Below are 19048 nucleotides of genomic sequence, written 5' to 3'. Positions count from 1 at the left end.
ACCTCATCTTCGTTTTAAACTGACGACCCATTATTTTTAAACATTGACCCCTCGTTCTAGATTCTCCCTGTGGTGAGATAACCACTGTAGTTATGTGTACTGCAGTAGGGGGATGTATGCCTGTACCTGTAATACAGGTTCCTCCGGTCAGCCCCTGCCGGCTAGCTCCGCCCACAGGGAGCTTGTGTATAAATGTATGAGAGCCACTCAGACCCTCAGTCTACAGTTGCAGATGGAGGGACAACATCGTACAACAATAAAGCCTCTACCAGTCTCTCGGCTTTGAGTATAATTGTTAGCGCTACAATTTATTGTTGTACGATTTCCCATTCACCATGGACATCAGAATCAAGCCTGACCGTCTGCAGCTGGATCCGCATTCGCCTCACGCCAGAAAAGACTTTGATCACTGGCTCGCAGTCTTCGAGGCCTACATCTCTTCAGCGGACCCTCCCCCGACGGAGGCTCAGAAAAAGCAACTCCTGTACTCCAGACTTAGCTCCAGCGTCTTTCCGCTCATTCGAGATGCGACCGACTACACCGCAGCTATGGAACTGCTCAAGGAGAACTATGCACCATCGGTGAACACCCTGTTTGCGAGGCATCAACTTTCTACTCGCGTCCAGCAGCCGGGTGAGTCGATTGAGAACTTCTGGAGGGCCCTTATACCTCTGGTACGAGACTGCGACTGCCGGGCCCTCACAGCCACAGAACATTCCGATTTACTCATGCGCGATGCCTTCGTTACAGGCATTGCATCGGACCCCATCCGGCAACGACTGCTGGAAGGGGTCGCCCCCGACCTCGCGGCCGCAAAGGCCCTGGCGCTTTCCATGATGGCCGCCTCCCGTAGTGCGCAAACGTACTCCGCTAGCCACTCGGCCCACCCGTCCTACCCCTCGTGGAACCCGCAAACGGCCCCCCCAGCAGCCGACCCCACGCACTATGCCTGTGCTGCCCGCCGCACCGCACCCCCTGGGGGTCCCCACTGTTACTTCTGCGGCCAGCAGAAGTACCCTCGCCAACGCTGCCGGCCCGCACAGCGACCTGCAAAGCTTGTGGCAAGAAAGGCCATTTTGCAGCGGTGTGTCAGTCCCGGACGGTCGCCGCTATCGCGCCGCCGGTCCCCTCGCCTCAGCCGCTCCCTCAATGGGCCCCGCCGTCCGCTTCCCCCAACCCCACGTGCGATCAGTGAGCGCCGCCATCTTTTGCCGCCCCCGCCACGTGTGCCCCATGGGCGCCGCCATCTTCATCCACCACAGCCATGTGCGTTCCATGGGCGCCGCCATTTTGTTCCGACCCCACAACGTGCGCTCCATGGACGCCGCCATTTTACCCACAGGTACTGCGGATGCCGCCATCTCGTCTCCAGGGGCCGCCATCACGGGACACGGGTCGCTACCGCTCCTCGTCGGTCTCATCTGACTCAACCGCCGATCAACCGCTGCTCGCCTCCGTTACGCTCGACCAGTCCCGTCCGCGCAACCTGGCACCCTCTTCCACATCGGTGCTGGTCAACGGCCATGTGACCTCATGCCTCATCGACTTCGGGAGCACCGAGAGCTTCGTCCATCCGGACACGGTAAGGCGCTATTCCCTTGCGGTCCATCCCGCCGACTGGCAGATTTCCCTTGCCTCCGGTTCCCACTCTGTCCCGATCCGGGGTTTCTGCCTGGTTAACCTTATTGTACAGGGCGTGGAATTCGACCGTTTCCGTCTGTACATTCTCCCCGACCTCTGCACTTCACTCTTACTAGGCCTGGATTTCCAGTGCAATCTCCAGAGCCTCACCCTCAAATTCGGCGGACCCCTACCTCCCCTCACCGTGTGCGGCCTCGCGACCCTCAAGGTCGAGCCTCCCTCCCTCTTTGCCAATCTGACTGTGGATTGCAAGCCCGTCGCCACCAGGAGCAGACGATACAGCACCCAGGACAAGGCCTTCATCAGGTCCGAAGTCCAGCGGCTGCTTCGGGAGGGTATCATCGAGGCCAGCAACAGCCCTTGGAGAGCCCAGGTGGTAGTGGTTAAGACCGGGGAGAAGCACAGGATGGTCGTGGACTACAGCCAGACCATCAACCGGTACACGCAGCTCGACGTGTACCCCCTCCCCCGCATTTCTGATATGGTCAATCAGATTGCACAGTACCGGGTCTTCTCTACTATTGACCTGAAATCCGCCTACCACCAGCTCCCCATCCGTAAATCGGACCGTCCCTACACTGCCTTCGAGGCAGACGGTCGTCTGTACCAATTTCTGAGGGTTCCCTTCGGCGTCACGAATGGGGTCTCGGTCTTTCAGCGAGAAATGGACCGACTGGTTGACCGGTACGGACTGCAAGCCACCTTCCCGTACCTCGACAATGTCACCATCTGCGGCCATGACCAGCAGGACCATGATGCCAACCTTTATAAATTCCTCCACACCGCATCTCTCCTTAATCTCACATACAACAAGGAGAAATGCGTGTTCAGCACAGACCGCTTAGCCATCCTTGGCTACGTAGTCCAAAACGGACTACTGGGGCCCGATCCTGACCGCATGCGCCCCCTCATGGAGCTCCCAATCCCCCACTGCCCCAAGGCCCTCAAACGCTGCCTTGGGTTTTTTTCTTATTACGCCCAGTGGGTCCCGCAATACGCAGACAAGGCCTGGCCACTTATCCAGTCCACACATTTTCCCCTCTCGGCCGAGGCACAACAGGCCTTCGCCCGCATTCGATCTGACATAGCCAGGGTGGGGATGCACGCCGTAGACGGGACTCTGCCTTTCCAAGTAGAGAGCGACGCTTCAGATGTCACCCTTGCCGCCACGCTGAATCAGGCCGGCAGACCCGTGGCATTCTTTTCACGCACCCTCCACGCCTCCGAAATTCGGCATTCCTCTGTCGAAAAGGAAGCCAAGGCAATCGTTGAAGCGGTGCGGCACTGGAGGCATTACCTGGCCGGCAGGAGATTCATTCTCCTCACTGACCAACGGTCGGTAGCCTTCATGTTCAACAACACGCAGTGGGACAAGATCAAGAATGACAAAATCTTGCGGTGGAGAATCGAGCTCTCCACCTTTAACTATGAGATCTTGTATCGCCCCGGCAAGCTCAACGAGCCCCCAGACGCCCTCTCCCGAGGTACATGTGCCAGTGCACAAGTGAACCAGCTCCGTGCCTTGCACGAGAGCCTTTGCCATCCGGGGGTCACTCACTTGTACCATCTGATCAAAGCCCGCAATCTTCCCTACTCCGTCGAGGAAGTACGGACAGTCACCAGAGACTGCCAGATCTGTGCGGAGTGCAAGCCGCACTTCTACCGGCCAGATCGCGCGCGCCTGGTGAAAGCATCCCGCCCCTTTGAACGCCTCAGCATGGACTTCAAAGGGCCCCTTCCCTCCACCGACCGCAACACCTACATCCTTAGTGTGGTCGATGAATTTTCTAGGTTCCCCTTTGCCATCCCATGCCCAGATATGATGTCTGCCACCGTCATCAAGGCCCTGGATTCCATTTTCGCCCTGTTCGGTTTCCCCAACTATATCCACAGTGACAGGGGATCCTCATTCATGAGCGATGAGCTGCGTCAATTCCTGCTCAGCAGGGGTATCGCCTCCAGCAGGACGACCAGCTACAACCCCCGGGGAAACGGGCAGGTAGAGAGGGAGAACAGGACGGTTTGGAGAGCCGTCCAGCTGGCCCTACGGTCCAGGAACCTCCCAGCCGCTTGCTGGCAGCAGGTCCTCCCTGACGCGCTCCATTCCATTCGGTCGCTACTGTGCACCGCAACTAACAGTACACCCCATGAACGTGTTTTTGCCTTCCCTAGGAAGTCCACATCCGGGGTGTCGTTCCCGACTTGGCTCACGACTCCAGGCCCAGTCCTTCTCCGTAGGCACGTACGGCACCACAAGGCGGAACCCCTGGTGGACAAAGTACGCCTTCTCCACGCCAACCCTCAGTATGCCTACGTGGAGTTCCCCGACGGCCGCCAGGACACGGTCTCGCTCCGGGACCTGGCTCCCTCAGGTGTCGATGCCATGCCCACACCCCTTCCCGCGCCAACCCCGGCGCCCCCCTATTCGTCCCCATCAGGTCCATCCCTCATCCCCCTGCCCACCCTGGAGGACACGGAAGATTTTGGCTTGCTCTCGGAGTCATCCCGCCAGCAGCCAGCACCAACACCGCAAACACCTGTGCCATCGTTGCCATCACCGCCTGTGCCGACGTCACCACCACAGCTACGCCGATCACAGCGGAACGTTCGACCACCGATTTGGCTCAACCTGTAACCTGCTACCCGGATGGACTCTTGATTTTCCTTGTTGGACCCTCTTGTAAATAGCATCCTTTGTATTAGTGTTACATGTCACCCCCGCCGGACTCATTTTTTACAGGGGGTGAATGTGGTGAGATAACCACTGTAGTTATGTGTACTGCAGTAGGGGGATGTATGCCTGTACCTGTAATACAGGTTCTTCCGGTAAGCCCCTGCCGGCTAGCTCCGCCCATGCTTGCGCCCCCTAATGGAACTCCCTCTCCCCAACTCCCTCAAACGCTGTCTGGGCTTCTTTTCTTATTATGCCCAGTGGGTCCCGAACTACGCCGACAAAACCCACCCCCTCATCCAATCCACCACGTTTCCACTGTCGATGGAGGCCCGCCAGGCCTTTAGCCGCATCAAAGCAGACATTGCAAGGGCCAGGATGCGTGCTATCGACGAGTCCCTCCCATTCCAGGTCGAGAGCGATGCGTCTGACGTAGCTCTGGCGGCCACCCTCAACCAAGCGGGCAGACCCGTGGCCTTCTTCTCCCGGACCCTCCACGCTTCCGATCTCCGCCATTCCTCAGTGGAAAAGGAGGCACAGGCCATAGTTGAAGCTGTGCGATACTGGAGGCACTATTTTGCCGGCAGGAAGTTCACCCTCCTCACAGACCAGCGGTCAGTCGCCTTTATGTTCGATAATGCACAGAGGGGCAAGATCAAGAACGACAAGATCTTGCGGTGGTGGATTGAGTTGTCCACGTACAACTATGATATCTTGTATCGTCCTGGGAAGCTCAACAAGCCTCCTGATGCCCTGTCCCGCGGTACCTGCACCAGCGCGCAGATAGACCACCTCCGCACCCTCAACGCGGAACTCTTCCATCCAGGGGTAGCCCGCTTCTACCATTTCATTAAGACCTGCAACCTGCCCTACTCCATTGAGGAGGTCAGGACTGTAACTAGGGACTGCCACATTTGCGCGGAGTGCAAGCCGCCCTTCTACCGCCCCAAGCAAGCGCATCTGCTAAAGGCGTCCTGCCCCTTTGAACGTCTCAGCATGGACTTCAAGGGTCCCCTCCCCTCCAACAACCGCAACATATACTTTCTAAGTGTGATTGACGAGTACTCCCGCTTTCCTTTTGCTATCCCCTGCCCCGACATGACCACAACAACCGTCATCAAGGCCCTCCAATCCATTTTCTCCCTGTTTGGTTACCCCGCATACATCCACAGCGACCGGGGGTCCTCTTTCATGAGTGACGAGCTGCGTCAATTCCTGCTCAGCAGGGGCATCGCCTCTAGCAGGACGACCAGTTACAACCCCCGGGGTAACGGACAGGTCGAGCGGGAGAACGGTACGGTCTGGAAGACCGTCCTACTGGCCCTCCGGTCCAGAAATCTCCCTATCTCCCACTGGCAAGAGGTTCTCCCAGACGCCCTCCACTCGATTCGGTCTCTCCTCTGTACTGCCACGAACCAAACACCTCATGAACGTCTTCTTGTTTTACCCAGGAAGTCGTCCTCAGGATCCCCGCTCCCGACCTGGCTGGCCACCCCCGGGCCCATCTTGCTCCGGAAGCATGTGCGGGTGCACAAGTCCGACCCGTTGGTTGAATGAGTCCAGTTACTCCACGCTAATCCGCAGTATGCGTATGTGGAGTATCCCGACGGGCGGCAGGACACGGTCTCCCTTCGGGACCTGGCACCCGCCGGCGTGCGGCCACAACCCCCCACACCAACACCCCCCCTCCCAGTCCCAACACCCCCCCGGCGCCCCCGCAACCCAGCACACAGGAACCCTCTCCCCCGGCCAGAGCTTCACTATCACCGACCAGGGGTATGGACACAGGACCACGACCGCCGCTCCCGGAGTCACGGACGACCACCGCTCCAACGTCACCGGCGCCGCTGCGCAGGTCCAGCAGGACATTGAAGGCACCCGTCAGACTGATCGAGTCAATTTGATGTTCCACTGGACTTTTTGTCGGACTCTTCGTGTTGTTCAGCGTTCCCTTGTACACTGTTGCATCTTCCTTTTCGTTTTTTTTTGCTTGTTTGTTCCTCGATTGTTCATAAGTGCATTGTGCGCGGTATTGTTCTTTTGTACATTTGTCGCGGGCCAGTGGGCAGCCACCAGACATCTCGGTACACCTCGTTCTCTCTAGTCACACTACCCGTTCGACGGACTCGCTGCCCATTGGCTCAGGCAGGTCATGTGTCTCTCTGCCAATTGTGTGCCCGCATATGGAATACTGTGTTCAGTTCTGGTCACCCTATTATAGGAAGGATATTGTTAAACTAGAAAGAGTGCAGAAGAGATTTACGAGGATGTTACTAGGACTTGATGGTCTGAGTTATAAGGAGAGGCTGGATAGGCTGGGACTTTTTTCCTGGAGTGTAGGAGGCTTAGGGATGATCTTATAGAAGTCTATAAAATAATGAGGGGCATCAACATCTTTCCCAAAGATAGAGGAGTCCAGAACTAAAGGTGCGAGGAGAGAGACACAAAAGAGACCAGAGGGGAAATTTATTTACACAGAGGGTGGTGAGCATCGGGAACTGGCTACCAGAGGCAGTGGTAGAGGCGGGTACAATTTCTTCCTTTAAAAAGCAGTTAGACAGTTACATGGGCAGGGTGGATATAGAGGGATATGGGCCAAATGTGGGCAAGTGGACTAGCTTAGTGATAGAAATTGGGCGGCATGGACAAGCTGGGCCGAAGGGCCTGTTTCCATGCTGTAAACATCTATGACTTAGACAAAAATGTAAGTGAATTTAATTTCATTTCTTGTGATGCGGAGATGTCGCATTGCCACATCCTTTTATTTTTCAAAATATAATTTTCAAACTTTTGACTGGCTGAAAATGAGACAGAACAGACTACTTAAAAATGAAAGGCCACCTTCCAAAGTGAAGATGAGAGACAAACGAATCACCTTCAGAGTGTGAAGAGAGAGAGATTAAAATACAAAGTGCTGGATACTGAAACAATGGCTGCCACAGACAGACCCTCCCAAAAGCCTTTGGAAATACACAATAGGTGAAGTATAACAGGCCAGCCTGCAGCAACTACAGATTTGCAAGAAAGACTTCAGCAGAAGAGATCGGCTGAAAGCTCTCTCACTCCCTCTCTCTCTTTTGGAACAAGCATATTGTGAACTAACAGAATTCGAAAATCTCGTAATAATTGCAGCATCAACATCTGACCGTATCCAAGAAACTAGTAAACCTAAATCAGCCGCAACATTTAAAATCTATGCCTCCAAGGACAACCAAATGACACATAACAGTTTATTAAATTTTTTTTAATGGATTCTGACTTCCTGATACCGATGTCTCTGTCTGTGTGTTTGTGGGCCCAAATGATGGCTGAATGCTTGACGTTATCTTTTTAATATCTCTTGGATTTAGTGATTCATTAATTTGCTCTTTCTTTAACTCAAGAAAACCTTGTTTGATTGGCTCCTTGTTGCAATAACTTAAATAGTCAAATAGGTTTAGATTTGGAAAAGGTATATTCTCCTGAAAAATATACATTTTAAAAAATAATTATTTTAATTTTTCCATTTAAGGGGTAATTTAGCATACCCAATTCACATACCCTGCACATCTTTGGGTTGTGGGGGTGAGACTCACACAGACACGGGGAGAATGTGCAAACCCCACACAGACAGTGACCCGGGGCCGGGATCGAACTCGGTTCTGAAAAAATATTTGTTTTGACCAACCGCGGAGGTTGAATAGAAGGGAGCCAGTTCAACCCTGATCACCTAGTCACAGTATGGGCAGCTGGTCATATTAATTTTTGTTGGAGGTGGTCACTGTGTGGTACATTGTGTGCCATTAATGTTATTTGCCACTTATCAGTCCAAGCTTGAATATCGTCCAAGTCTTGCTGCATTTGGACCAGGCTTCTTCAGGATCTGAGGAGTTCCAAATCATGCTGAACATTTTGCAATCATCAGCGAAACATCCCCACTTCTGAACTTATGATGGAAGAAAGTTCATTGATAAAGCAGCTGAAGATGGTTGGGTCTAGGACCCTGTCTTCACTCCCTGTGGAACTCCGGATTGGATTGGATTTGTTTATTGTTACGTGTACCGAGGTACAGTGAAAAGTATTTTTCTGCGAGCAGCTCAACAGATCATTAAGTACATGAAAAGAAAAGGAAATAAAAGAAAATACATAAAAGAAAATACATAATCAGGTAACACAAGGTACACAATGTAACTATGTAAGCACCAGTATCGGATGAAGCATACAGGGTGTAGTGTTAATGAGGTCAGTCAATAAGAGGGTCATTTAGGAGTCTGGTGACAGTGGGGAAGAAGCTGTTTTTGAGTCTGTTCGTGCGTGTTCTCAGACTTCTGAATCTCCTGCCCGATGGAAGAAGTTGGAAGAGTGAGTAAGCCGGGTGGGAGGGATCCTTGATTATGCTACCCGCTTTCCCCAGGCAGCGGGAGGTGTAGATGGAGTCAATGGATGGGAGGCAGGTTTATGTGATGGACTGGGCTGTGTTCACGACTCTCTGAAGTTTCTTGCGGTCTTGGGCTGAGCAGTTGCCATACCAGGCTGTGATGCAGCCCGATAGGATGCTTTCTATGGTGCATCTGTAAAAGTTGGTGAGAGTTAATGTGGACATGCCAAATTTCCTTAGTTTCCTGAGGAAGTATAGGCGCTGTTGTGCTTTCTTGGTGGTAGCGTCGACGTGGGTGGACCAGGACAGATTTTTGGTGATGTGTACCCCGTGGAATTTGAAACTGCTAACCATCTCCATCTCGACCCCGTTGATGCTGGCAGGGGTGTGCACAGTACTTTGCTTCCTGAATTCAATGACCAGCTCTTTAGTTTTGCTGGCTTTGAGGGAGAGATTGTTGTCGCTGCACCACTCCACTAGGTTCTCTATCTCCCTCCTTTATTCTGACTCATTGTTATTCGAGCATATCGTCAGCAAACATGTCGGTGAAGTTGGAATCAAATTTTGCCACGCAGTCGTGTGTGTACAGGGAGTAGAGTAGGGGGCTAAGTACGCAGCCTTGTGGGGCCCCAGTATTGAGGACTACTGTGGAGGAGGTGTTGTTGTTTAGTCTTATTGATTGTGGTCTGTGGGTCAGAAAGTCGAGGATCCAGTTGCAGAGTGAGGAGCCAAATCCTAGGTTTTGGAGTTTTGCTATGAGCTTGGCTGGGATTATGGTGTTGGAGGCGGAGCTGTAGTAAATAAATAAGAGTCTGATGTAGGAGTCCTTGTTTTCGAGATGCTCCAGGGATGAGTGTAGGACCAGGGAGATGGCGTCTGCTGTGGACCGGTTGCGGCGGTATGCGAATTGCAGTGGATCGAGGTGTTCTGGGAGTATGGAGGTGATGCGCTTCATGACCAACCTCTCAAACCACTTCAGTACGACTGAAGTCAGGGCCACCGGATAGTAGTCATTCAGGCACATTGTTTGGTTCTTCTTTGGCACCGGTATGATGGTGGTCTTCTTGAAGCAGGTGGGGACCTCGGAGTGGAGTAGGGACACGTTAAAGATGTCCACGAATACCTCTGCCAGCTGGTCAGCGCAGGCTCTTAGTGCATGACCAGGGATCGCGTCCTGGCCTGTTGCCTTCCGAGGATTCACTTTCAGGAAGGCCGATCTGACTTCGGAAGCTGTGATGGTGGGTATAGGTCAGTTATGGGCTTCTGGGGCACTCGACAGCGGATTGTTGGTTTCCTGCTTGAACCAAGCATAGAATGCATTGAGTTCATCGGGGAGGGGTGCTCTGCTGCCAGAGATACTGCTCGGCTTCGCTTTGTAGCCCGTTATGTTGTTTAGGCCTTGCCACAACCACCGAGAGTCTGTGACTCTAGCTTGGTCTGATATTCTCTCTCGGCATCTCGGATGGCTTTGCGGAGGTCGTACCTGTCATAATATACATCCAGGTATATGATGGTGTGCAGACAGGCAGTGATTGACACACAGGATGACCAGTGAACACACAGAACACAGCAGCCAATCACCAGACAGGACACGACCACTATAAAGCCAGAGGGCACTAGTTTTCCCGCTCTCTTGGGATCCGGCCTCTGAGACAGTCAGAGCTCGTGAGCAGCAACTAGAACAAATACCATGTGGTAGTAAGATAGTCTGGTCAGGCTAGCCTCAGGTCTCCAGTCAACTTAGCATAGTGTCAACCCACAGTTAAAGCATGTATGACAGATAAGTGTTCAATAAAATTGAGTTGCATTTCTTCAAGTGTTGGAAGCCTGTCTCTCTCACCACTGCAGTAAACGCAGTCCTCGTAGATCCAGCTTACCCAACACATCATGGAACCAGTGAGTTATGCTTGAGTTTGACGGAGCTACCTTGAGATAATCTGCCTTTGACCAGCGATCAGCCATCCGGTAACATGGACAGCGTCCTCCCTCCTCCGCAGCTCCACATCGCCGGCAACTTCGGTGCAAACTGGAAGATTTTCAAGCAGAACTTCCAGCTATATCTTGAAGCCACCGACCTCGAGGCCGCATCGGATGGCAGGAAGATTGCACTTTTCCTTTCTACAGCCAGGGACCACACTATCCACATCTTCAACCCCCTCACCTTTGCTGAAGGCGAAGACAAGACGAAGTTTAAAACAGTCCTGCTGAAGTTCGACAGTCACTGTGACATCGAGGTCAACGAGAGCTTTGAACGGTACATTTTCCAGCAGAGGCTTCAGGGTAAGGATGAACCTTTTCAATCCTTTTTAACCCATCTCCGCATCCTCGCGCAGTAATGCAACTATGGCTCCACTCCTGATTTCATGATCCGGCCTCAGATCGTTTTCGGGGTCCACTCCGAACCCCTTCGCCAGCAGCTCCTAAAAGTTTAAACAGCTCACCCTCACCATCGCCATCGAGACCTGCATCCTCCACGAGCACGCTAACAACCGGTACTCCCATATCAGGGCGGCAGAGACGGCAAAGCTAAACCCCCACGAGGCAGAACGGGTGCAAACAAATGCAGGGCCTGAGTCTGGATGAGGGTGGCCATTTTGCGCGTTTTTCCAGGCCTCTAGCGTATGAGCGCCATGACCGAGGGGACGGCGAGACCGACGACTAGACCGCGCAAGTGCGCACGCCGTTTGATCACACTGCGCATGTGCGGTGGCTCACGGAACATCCTGACGTCGGCGCCATGACGTGTTCCAACTGTGGCTCCGCCCATTTAAAGTGGCAATGTCCCGCAAAATCTCGACGCTGTCTCCAGTGTGGCAAGCTTGGCCACTACGCAGCCCTTTGCAGATCTGCTCCACTACCCAACACACAGCGATCTCAGCCACAGCGCACAGCGTCAGTACAGCAACACATCACAGACTCCGACACCGACATTCTTCCAGATCCCGACTGAGGGCCTCACATTCCTATTCCGGGTGGGTATCATCACCAAGCATACGCTGTCTTTCTCAACGATGGTGAAACAACTCCCAATTATGATCATTGATCCGGACGACGAGTGGTGTGCCACCCTTACGGTTAACAAGGCTCGCATACACTTCAAGCTGGACACCGGCGCTTCAGCAAACCTCATTTCAAAGTCTGACCTTGACACCATCCGCGTCAGACCAAGCATTTTTCCACTGGCTCCTCGACTACAATGGCAATGCCATTGTTGCCAGTGGCTCATGCCAGCTTGCGGTGTCCCATCGTTCTTCAAAAGCAACGCTGCGCTTTGAAATTGTTGGAACCAACAGAGCTTCCCTGCTCGGTACCCGGGCCTGCAAACTCCTGAACCTTGTGCGGCGGATTCACACTATGTCGTCCGCAGAGACAACGGCCTCGCCAGATGTTAACTTCCAGGCCCAACTCGATGACATAATTGCGCAATACCACAAGGTGTTAGAAGGTATGGGCACACTCCCTTACCGATACAAAATCCTGTTGAAGCCAAATGCCACCCCTGTGGTTCACGCACCGCGTCGGGTGCCGGCACCCCTTAAGGACCGCCTCAAGCAACAGCTGCAAGACCTCCAGGAGCAGGGTATCATTTCTAAGGTCACGGAACCCACGGACTGGATTAGCTCCATGGTTTGTGTCAAAACGCCGTCAGGGGAACTTCGAATCTGTATCGACCCCAAAGATTCGAACCGTAACATCATGAGGGAACACTACCCAATACCTAAATGAGAAGAGCTAACCAGTGAGATGGCTCATGCCAAATTCTTCACGAAGTTGGATGCCTCCAAGGGGTTTTGGCAAATACAGCTGGATGCGTCCAGTCGAAAGTTGTGCACATTCAACACACCGTTTGGTCGCTACTGTTACAACCGAATGCCCTTTGGCATCATCTCCGCCTCACAGGTGTTCCACCGCATAATGGAACAAATGATGGAGGGCATCGAGGGGGTGCGAGTGAACATCGATGATATAATTATCTGGTCCACAACTCCTCAGGAGCACATCAATCGCCTCAAGTGGGTGTTCCACAGGATCCACGAGTATGGCCTCCGACTCAACAGAGCCAAATGCTCGTTCGGTCAATCAGAAATCAAATTCCTCGGCGACCACATTTCGCAGTTCGGCGTGCAGCCAGATGCAGACAAGGTTTCGGCGATCAACGCCATGAAGACCCCGGAGGACGAGAAGGCGGTCCTCCGCTTCCTAGGGATGGTCAACTTCCTTGGGAAGTTTATCCCCAACCTGGCATCACACACCGCAGCTCTCCGCCATCTCGCTAAAAAAACTACGGACTTCCAGTGGCTACCCGCTCATGAGCAAGAGTGGCGTGAGCTCAGGGTGAAACTCACCAAGGCTACGGTGCTGGCGTTTTTTGATCCCGCCAAGGAAACAAAAATATCCACCGACGCGAGCAAGGCTGGCAGTGGGACAGCGGGACGACTCCTCCTCCTGAGCCCCAGTCGCATATGCCTCTCGAGCCATGACGCCCACTGAGCAACGGTACGTTCAGATTGAAAAAGAATGCCAGGGCCTCCTCACAGGGATCGACAAGTTCCATGATTATGTGTGTGGCCTCCCCAAATTCACGGTCGAGACGGACCACAGGCCATTGGTTCACATCATCAAAAAAGACCTCAATGACATGATGCCACGGCTACAACGTATCCTCCTCAAACTCCGCCGCTACGATTTCGACCTGGTGTATACCCCGGGCAAAGAGCTCATTGTGGCCGATGCACTCTCCAGATCTATCACCACACCGTGTGAGGAGATTGACTTTGTCTGTCAAATAGACGCGCAGGTGCAATTCTATGCCTCCAACTTTCTGGCCACTGATGAGAGGGTCGTGCTAATTCGTCAGGAGACGGCCAGGGATCCTCTACTCCAGAGGGTCATGCAACACCTCACCGATGGTTGGCAAAAGGGGCAGTGCCCCCAGTTTTATAATGTCAAGGACGATCTAACGGTGGTAGACGGCATCCTAATGAATTTTGACAGAATTGTGATCCCACAGAGCATGTGAGAGTTGGTCCTCGGCCAAATCCACGAGGTCACCTGGGGGTCGAAAAGTGTCACCGAGGAGCCTGAGAGGCAGTATATTGGCCAGGCATCAGCCAAGATATCGCCAGCACGGTCCTCAATTGCCCAACGTGTCAAAGGTTCCAGTCGGCTCAGTCTAAAGATACTCTACACCGCATGAAATGGTGACCTCCCCATGGTCCAAAGTGGGTGTAGACCTGTTCCATGCCAAGGGGCGTGACTATATCCTCCTAGTGGACTACTTTTCCAACTACCCCGAGGTGGTCAAACTGACTGACCTCACATCAGCAATTGTTATCAAAGCATGCAAGGAGACTTTTGCGCAGCATGGGATCCCACTCACGGTGATGAGTGACAATGGCCCCTGCTTCTTCAGCCAGGAGTGGACAAATTTTGCCCGGCTGTACAACTTTCGGCACGTCACATCCAGCCCCCACTACCCCCAGTCAAATGGGAAGGCTGAAAAAGGGGTCCACATCGTTAAAAGACTGTTGTGCAAAGCTGCTGACTCGGGTTCTGATTTCAACCTGGCGCTGTTAGCCTACAGGGCGACTCCTTTGTCCACTGGGCTGCCCCCAGCGCAGCTCCTAATGAACCGCACACTGCGAACGACGGTGCCGGCGATCCACATTCCTGACCTTACCAACTTCCTGGTCATACAGAGGATGCAGCAGTCTCGGGCCCAATGCAAGTCGGCGTACGACGCCCATGTCACAGATCTCCCCGACCTGGTCCCTGCTGACCGAGTTCATGCTCAGCTGCCTGACGGTGGCTGGTCTGCCACAGCTGTGGTGGTCAAGCAAGTGGCCCCGAGATCGTTCCTCGTTCGCATGCCTGTTGGCTCCTTTCTTTGGCGTAATAGGCGGGCACTGCGTCGACTTCCGCGTCTGCCACCTAACCGTGATGTCCCGCCTCGCACACTTGTTCCTCAGGACACGCCCTTCCATGAGGCCACCAATCTGCCAGTTATTCTAACAACCTCTACATTGGAGGTAGTTCCGCCCATTCAAGTGCAGGCGGCCCCTGACCCACCCTTGAGGCGGTCAACCAGAATTCGTCGCCCGCCACAGAGACTGAATTTATAGACTGAATGTTGAATTACCTTGTTATCTGATCGTTTACACATTTGTACATATCCTTTTTTTTCCCATGTGTTATCTGCACAAGAAACCTTCCCATGGAAATAAGTTACCACCTTCTGTATATAGTCAGGCTCGTGTACACATACTCACTATTTATTGACCTGAACACATTTTGTTTTTAAAAAAAGGGGTGGAGATGTTATGATATACATCCAGGTATATGATGGTGTGCAGATAGGCAGTGATTGACACACAGGATGACCAGTGAACACACAGAACACAGCAGCCAATCACCAGACAGGACTAAAAAGCCAGAGGGCACTAGTTTTCCTGCTCTCTCGGGATCCAGCCTCTGAGACAGTCAGAGCTCGTGAGCAGCAACTAGAACAAATACCATGTGGTAGTAAAATAATCTGGTCAGGTTAGCCTCAGGTCTCCAGTCAAGTCAGCATAGTGTCAACCCAAAATTAAAGCATGTATTATAGTTAAGTGTTCAATAAAATCGAGTTGCATTTCTTCAAGTGTTGGAAGCCTGTCTCTCTCACTGCTATAGTAAATGCAGTCCTCGTAGACCCAGCTTACCCAACACATCAGTACCTGGATTTTTTGTACAGGTCAGGGTCACCTGACTTGAAAGTCTCAGACCTGTCCTTCGGTAGGGAGTCAATCTCGCGATTGAGCCATGGTTTCGGTTGGGGAACGTACGTACTGTACCGCTTTCTTTAGCACGCAGTTGTCCACACATTTGCTGATGAAATCTGTGACGGTGGTGGCATACTCATTTAAGTTGGTCGCTGAGTTCTTAAATATGGACTAATCCATTGACTCTAAGCAGTCATGTGGGAGCTCTTCTGTTTCCTTGGACCAGCACTGCACGACCTTCTCAGCTGGATTCTCCATTTGAGTTTCTGCTTGTATGCCGGGAGAAGGTGCACCGTTTTATGGTTTGATTTCCCAAAGTGCGGTTGGGGGATGGAACGATAGGCGCAGCAGGGATATTCCAAGACTGAGATGATTGGCTTCCAAAAATCATAACGATTTTACTTTGTGTTTGATATGACTCCAACCAGTGGAGAGTTTTCCTCTGATTTCCATTGACTTAATTTTTGTTAGGGTCCCTTGATGTCACACTTGGTCAAATGCAGTCACTCTCACCTCACCTCTTGAGTTCAGCTCTTTTTGTCCATGCTTGTATCAAGCCTATAAGAAGGTCAGGAGCTGGCTGGCCCTGGTGGGATCAAGGCATTGTGGTAGCACAGTGGTTAGCACTACTGCCTCACAGCACCAGGGACACGGGTTTGATTCCAGCCTTTGGTGATTGTCTGTGTGGAGTTTGTATGTCTCCCAAGTGTCTGCATGGGTTTCCTCCGGGTGCTTCGGTTTCCTCCCACAGTTCAAGGATGTGTAGATTAGGTGGATTGGCCATGCTAAAGTGCCCCTCAGTGTCCAAAGTTGTTCAGGTTAGGTGGGGTTATGAGGGTAGGGTGGGGGAGTGGGCCTCGGTAGGTTGCTCTTTTTTCAGGGTTGGTGCAGATTCGATGGGCTGAATGATCGCCTTCTGCATGGTAGGGATTCTATGGAACCCAAACTGAGCGCCAGTGAGCAGGTTATTGTAGAGTAAATGCCGCTGGATTGCACTGTCAACGACATCTTCCATTATTCTGCTGATGATCGAGAGTAGACTGATAGAGCAGTAATTTGTCACAATGGATTTGCCGTGCTTTTTATGGACAGGACATACCTGGGCAATTTTCCATATTGTCAGATAGATGCCAATGTGCTGGAACAGCTTGGCTAGGGGCGCTACAAGTTCTGAAGCATAAATCTTCAGTACTATTGCTGGAATATTGTCAGGATCCATAGCCTTTGCAGTATCCAGTACTTGACATAATCAAGTGAGATTTGAGAGTTGGATGTAAAGTAATACAGTATAGTTTAGATTACGGAACTATTAACTACAGAATGGGTTTTATACAGGCACTGAGAGCACTGCTTTTTGCTCTTTATTCATATTTGTTAGCACTTTGCAAAAATAAATAACCTTCATTAACATTATAAAGTAGAAACTATAGTAATACACCACAGAGCATTTTCTTAATAAGTTCATTTAACAGGCGCTCTCATCACTCTTTTATCAGACCGTCTTATTCTCAAAAGCCTTGTAAAACTGCACAGTTTGAAATTAAAATGAATAATAAAGTGTAGAAGGCATTTTTTCAAAAGTTGCCTCTCTAATTAAAATAGTAACCTTGCAAAATCTGTTGTCTATTCTGAAAGTGCCTTGAAAAGCCACTTGAGGCAATAATACAGTATTTGTACAATTAAGACAAATTACCATTAATTTATTAACTGCCAGTAACTGATCATGCTGTTGTTTCAGAGACCTCAGTATAAATGCCATGGTATTCCTTAACGGCATGGATTTTTAGGTGATTATTAGTTCGACAAAATCTAAGTGTGCAGGTTATACCAGTTCACACTCCCACCAGCAAACCTGCACACCTAGATTGTTCAACCAAACTGATGTTGAAACTGAAAGGTTAGTTTGTGCCGTGTGCCCTGCTTTGAGCTCGGAGCACTCAAACATTATTAGAGTTTTTCTGCACATTCCCAGTACGTTTTCCTTCTTGGAAATAGTTTCCAAATCTTGCTACACCAAATGAAATGTGAAATATTTGCTGTGGAGTTATTGCTTCTTCACCACCAACAATTCAAAGCTTTTGGATTTATTATAAAATATTTATGTAGGTTATGTTCTCAAAAGTAACATAAAACCCCAATTAGTTGAGAAAGGCTGTTTCCGCTGGGGCCCTTTGCAGGCGAACCATTTACCCTATTTTTAATTAATCATAATCTAAGAGAGTTTGTGGAATAGTGATGAATAATGTATGTCAAGTATTGGGTCAATTTAAGCACCCAGAAGGGCATGCTTCACCAATAATTATTAATTACTCCCATTATATTATGTCTCAAACATTCGATGGCTCAATAATGAACTCATTTTTAAAATTATAATTTACAATTAGTTCATTATCTTTTCATGCACCCAGTTTTCCCATCCTTACATGCTTTATACTTGATGGAGTCACTTCTAAGATATTTATTAATGGTGCCTTTATGCATTGTAAGGACAGAAGATAATTCTAATTGCAGGGAGACAGGTAACAAACTTCATTTTTAGGTGCACCCATGGTTATACACCATCCAGTATCCAGCTAACCCATCGGCCCTGGTTTTAGAAAGAGTAAAGCTCCTTCTACACTGTCCCAGCAATATGCTTTGCTCCAACCTCAGAAGAGCAATCTTTACAATATCAACTTTCCATTTGCCATACACGCTGTCCATTGACTAACCACAACAACAACCATCTGCCCCTGTCCCTGACGGAGGAGCGATCGAAATATGCTGGCTGAATGCTTGCACACGCACAACTTGGATTAGTGACATTAAATCATATGTTTGTATCCATGGGATTTCTAAAAAAAACACAGTACAAGGTACATTTCAGGTATGTGAGTTTCAATATACTTCAGCTTTAAGGTCCGTACCATAAGCTGCCGTAATAACGCTGTCTTTACAGAGTTACACTGATACCTTGAGCAGTTAAGCTCCACAAGACCAACCCCATGCATCCAATAGCACTTAAGATCCAAATTCCCATTGAGAGAGCTGGCATTAGGTCCAGCACAAGATGGCGCCTCTACTCTGAGAACTGGCAAAGCGGCTAACAGAGAGGGGTCACAAACTGAAAAGGAAAATGGAGAAAGTGGCACCAGTGGGCTGCAGGTCCTCTCTTCAGATGCCCTAACCCACCAGATGAAAAAGGTTTTCCGGTTCGAGGTTGTGTGGTCACTTACCAGCAAATCACTGTGACAGATTGACAACAGCATTTTTAGGATGGCCTGCAGTGCGTTGTCAAAGTGGCTATCCCCATATAACTGGAAAACACCAAAACTGACATAGTTTCCACAAAGAGCTGCCTTCAATGCACAAAAGCAGATGGAGATGCCCTTGAGTTTCAACGGATAAACCTGATCCTTGGGGATATTCCCGAGGGTTAGGATCTGGTTACCTGTGTCAGAGGGAAAAAAAAAGAACTTGTCAAAAAAAAAGAAGGGAACATCAGTAACACTTCAGCTTAAACTGTCTTGTCATCTTATTAACCCGTTGCAGTTATGCCAGAGAGTAATAAATCACCCCACCATCTGCACATTAGGCATACAATACGAACACTTTTCCTCAGAATATATCCTTCAGGCG

General features: G+C 50.8%; 1 protein-coding gene across 1 annotated transcript in view; it reads right to left on the bottom strand.

Annotated features, from left to right (window-relative positions):
• Positions 1 to 19048, bottom strand: part of LOC119965026 (ran-binding protein 17-like) — a 1262848-nt gene that overhangs the window by 265307 nt on the left and 978493 nt on the right. Inside the window, exon 23 of the mRNA XM_038795235.1 lies at positions 18646 to 18860. Coding sequence (XP_038651163.1) covers positions 18646 to 18860 — 215 coding nt within the window. The remainder of the gene's footprint in view (positions 1 to 18645; positions 18861 to 19048) is intronic.

Source organism: Scyliorhinus canicula, chromosome 4, assembly GCF_902713615.1.
Source record: "Scyliorhinus canicula chromosome 4, sScyCan1.1, whole genome shotgun sequence".
Classification (NCBI taxonomy): Eukaryota; Metazoa; Chordata; class Chondrichthyes; order Carcharhiniformes; family Scyliorhinidae; genus Scyliorhinus; species Scyliorhinus canicula.
The sequence above is the reverse complement of the archived record's forward strand: the minus strand, read 5'-3'. Positions and strand labels throughout refer to the sequence as shown.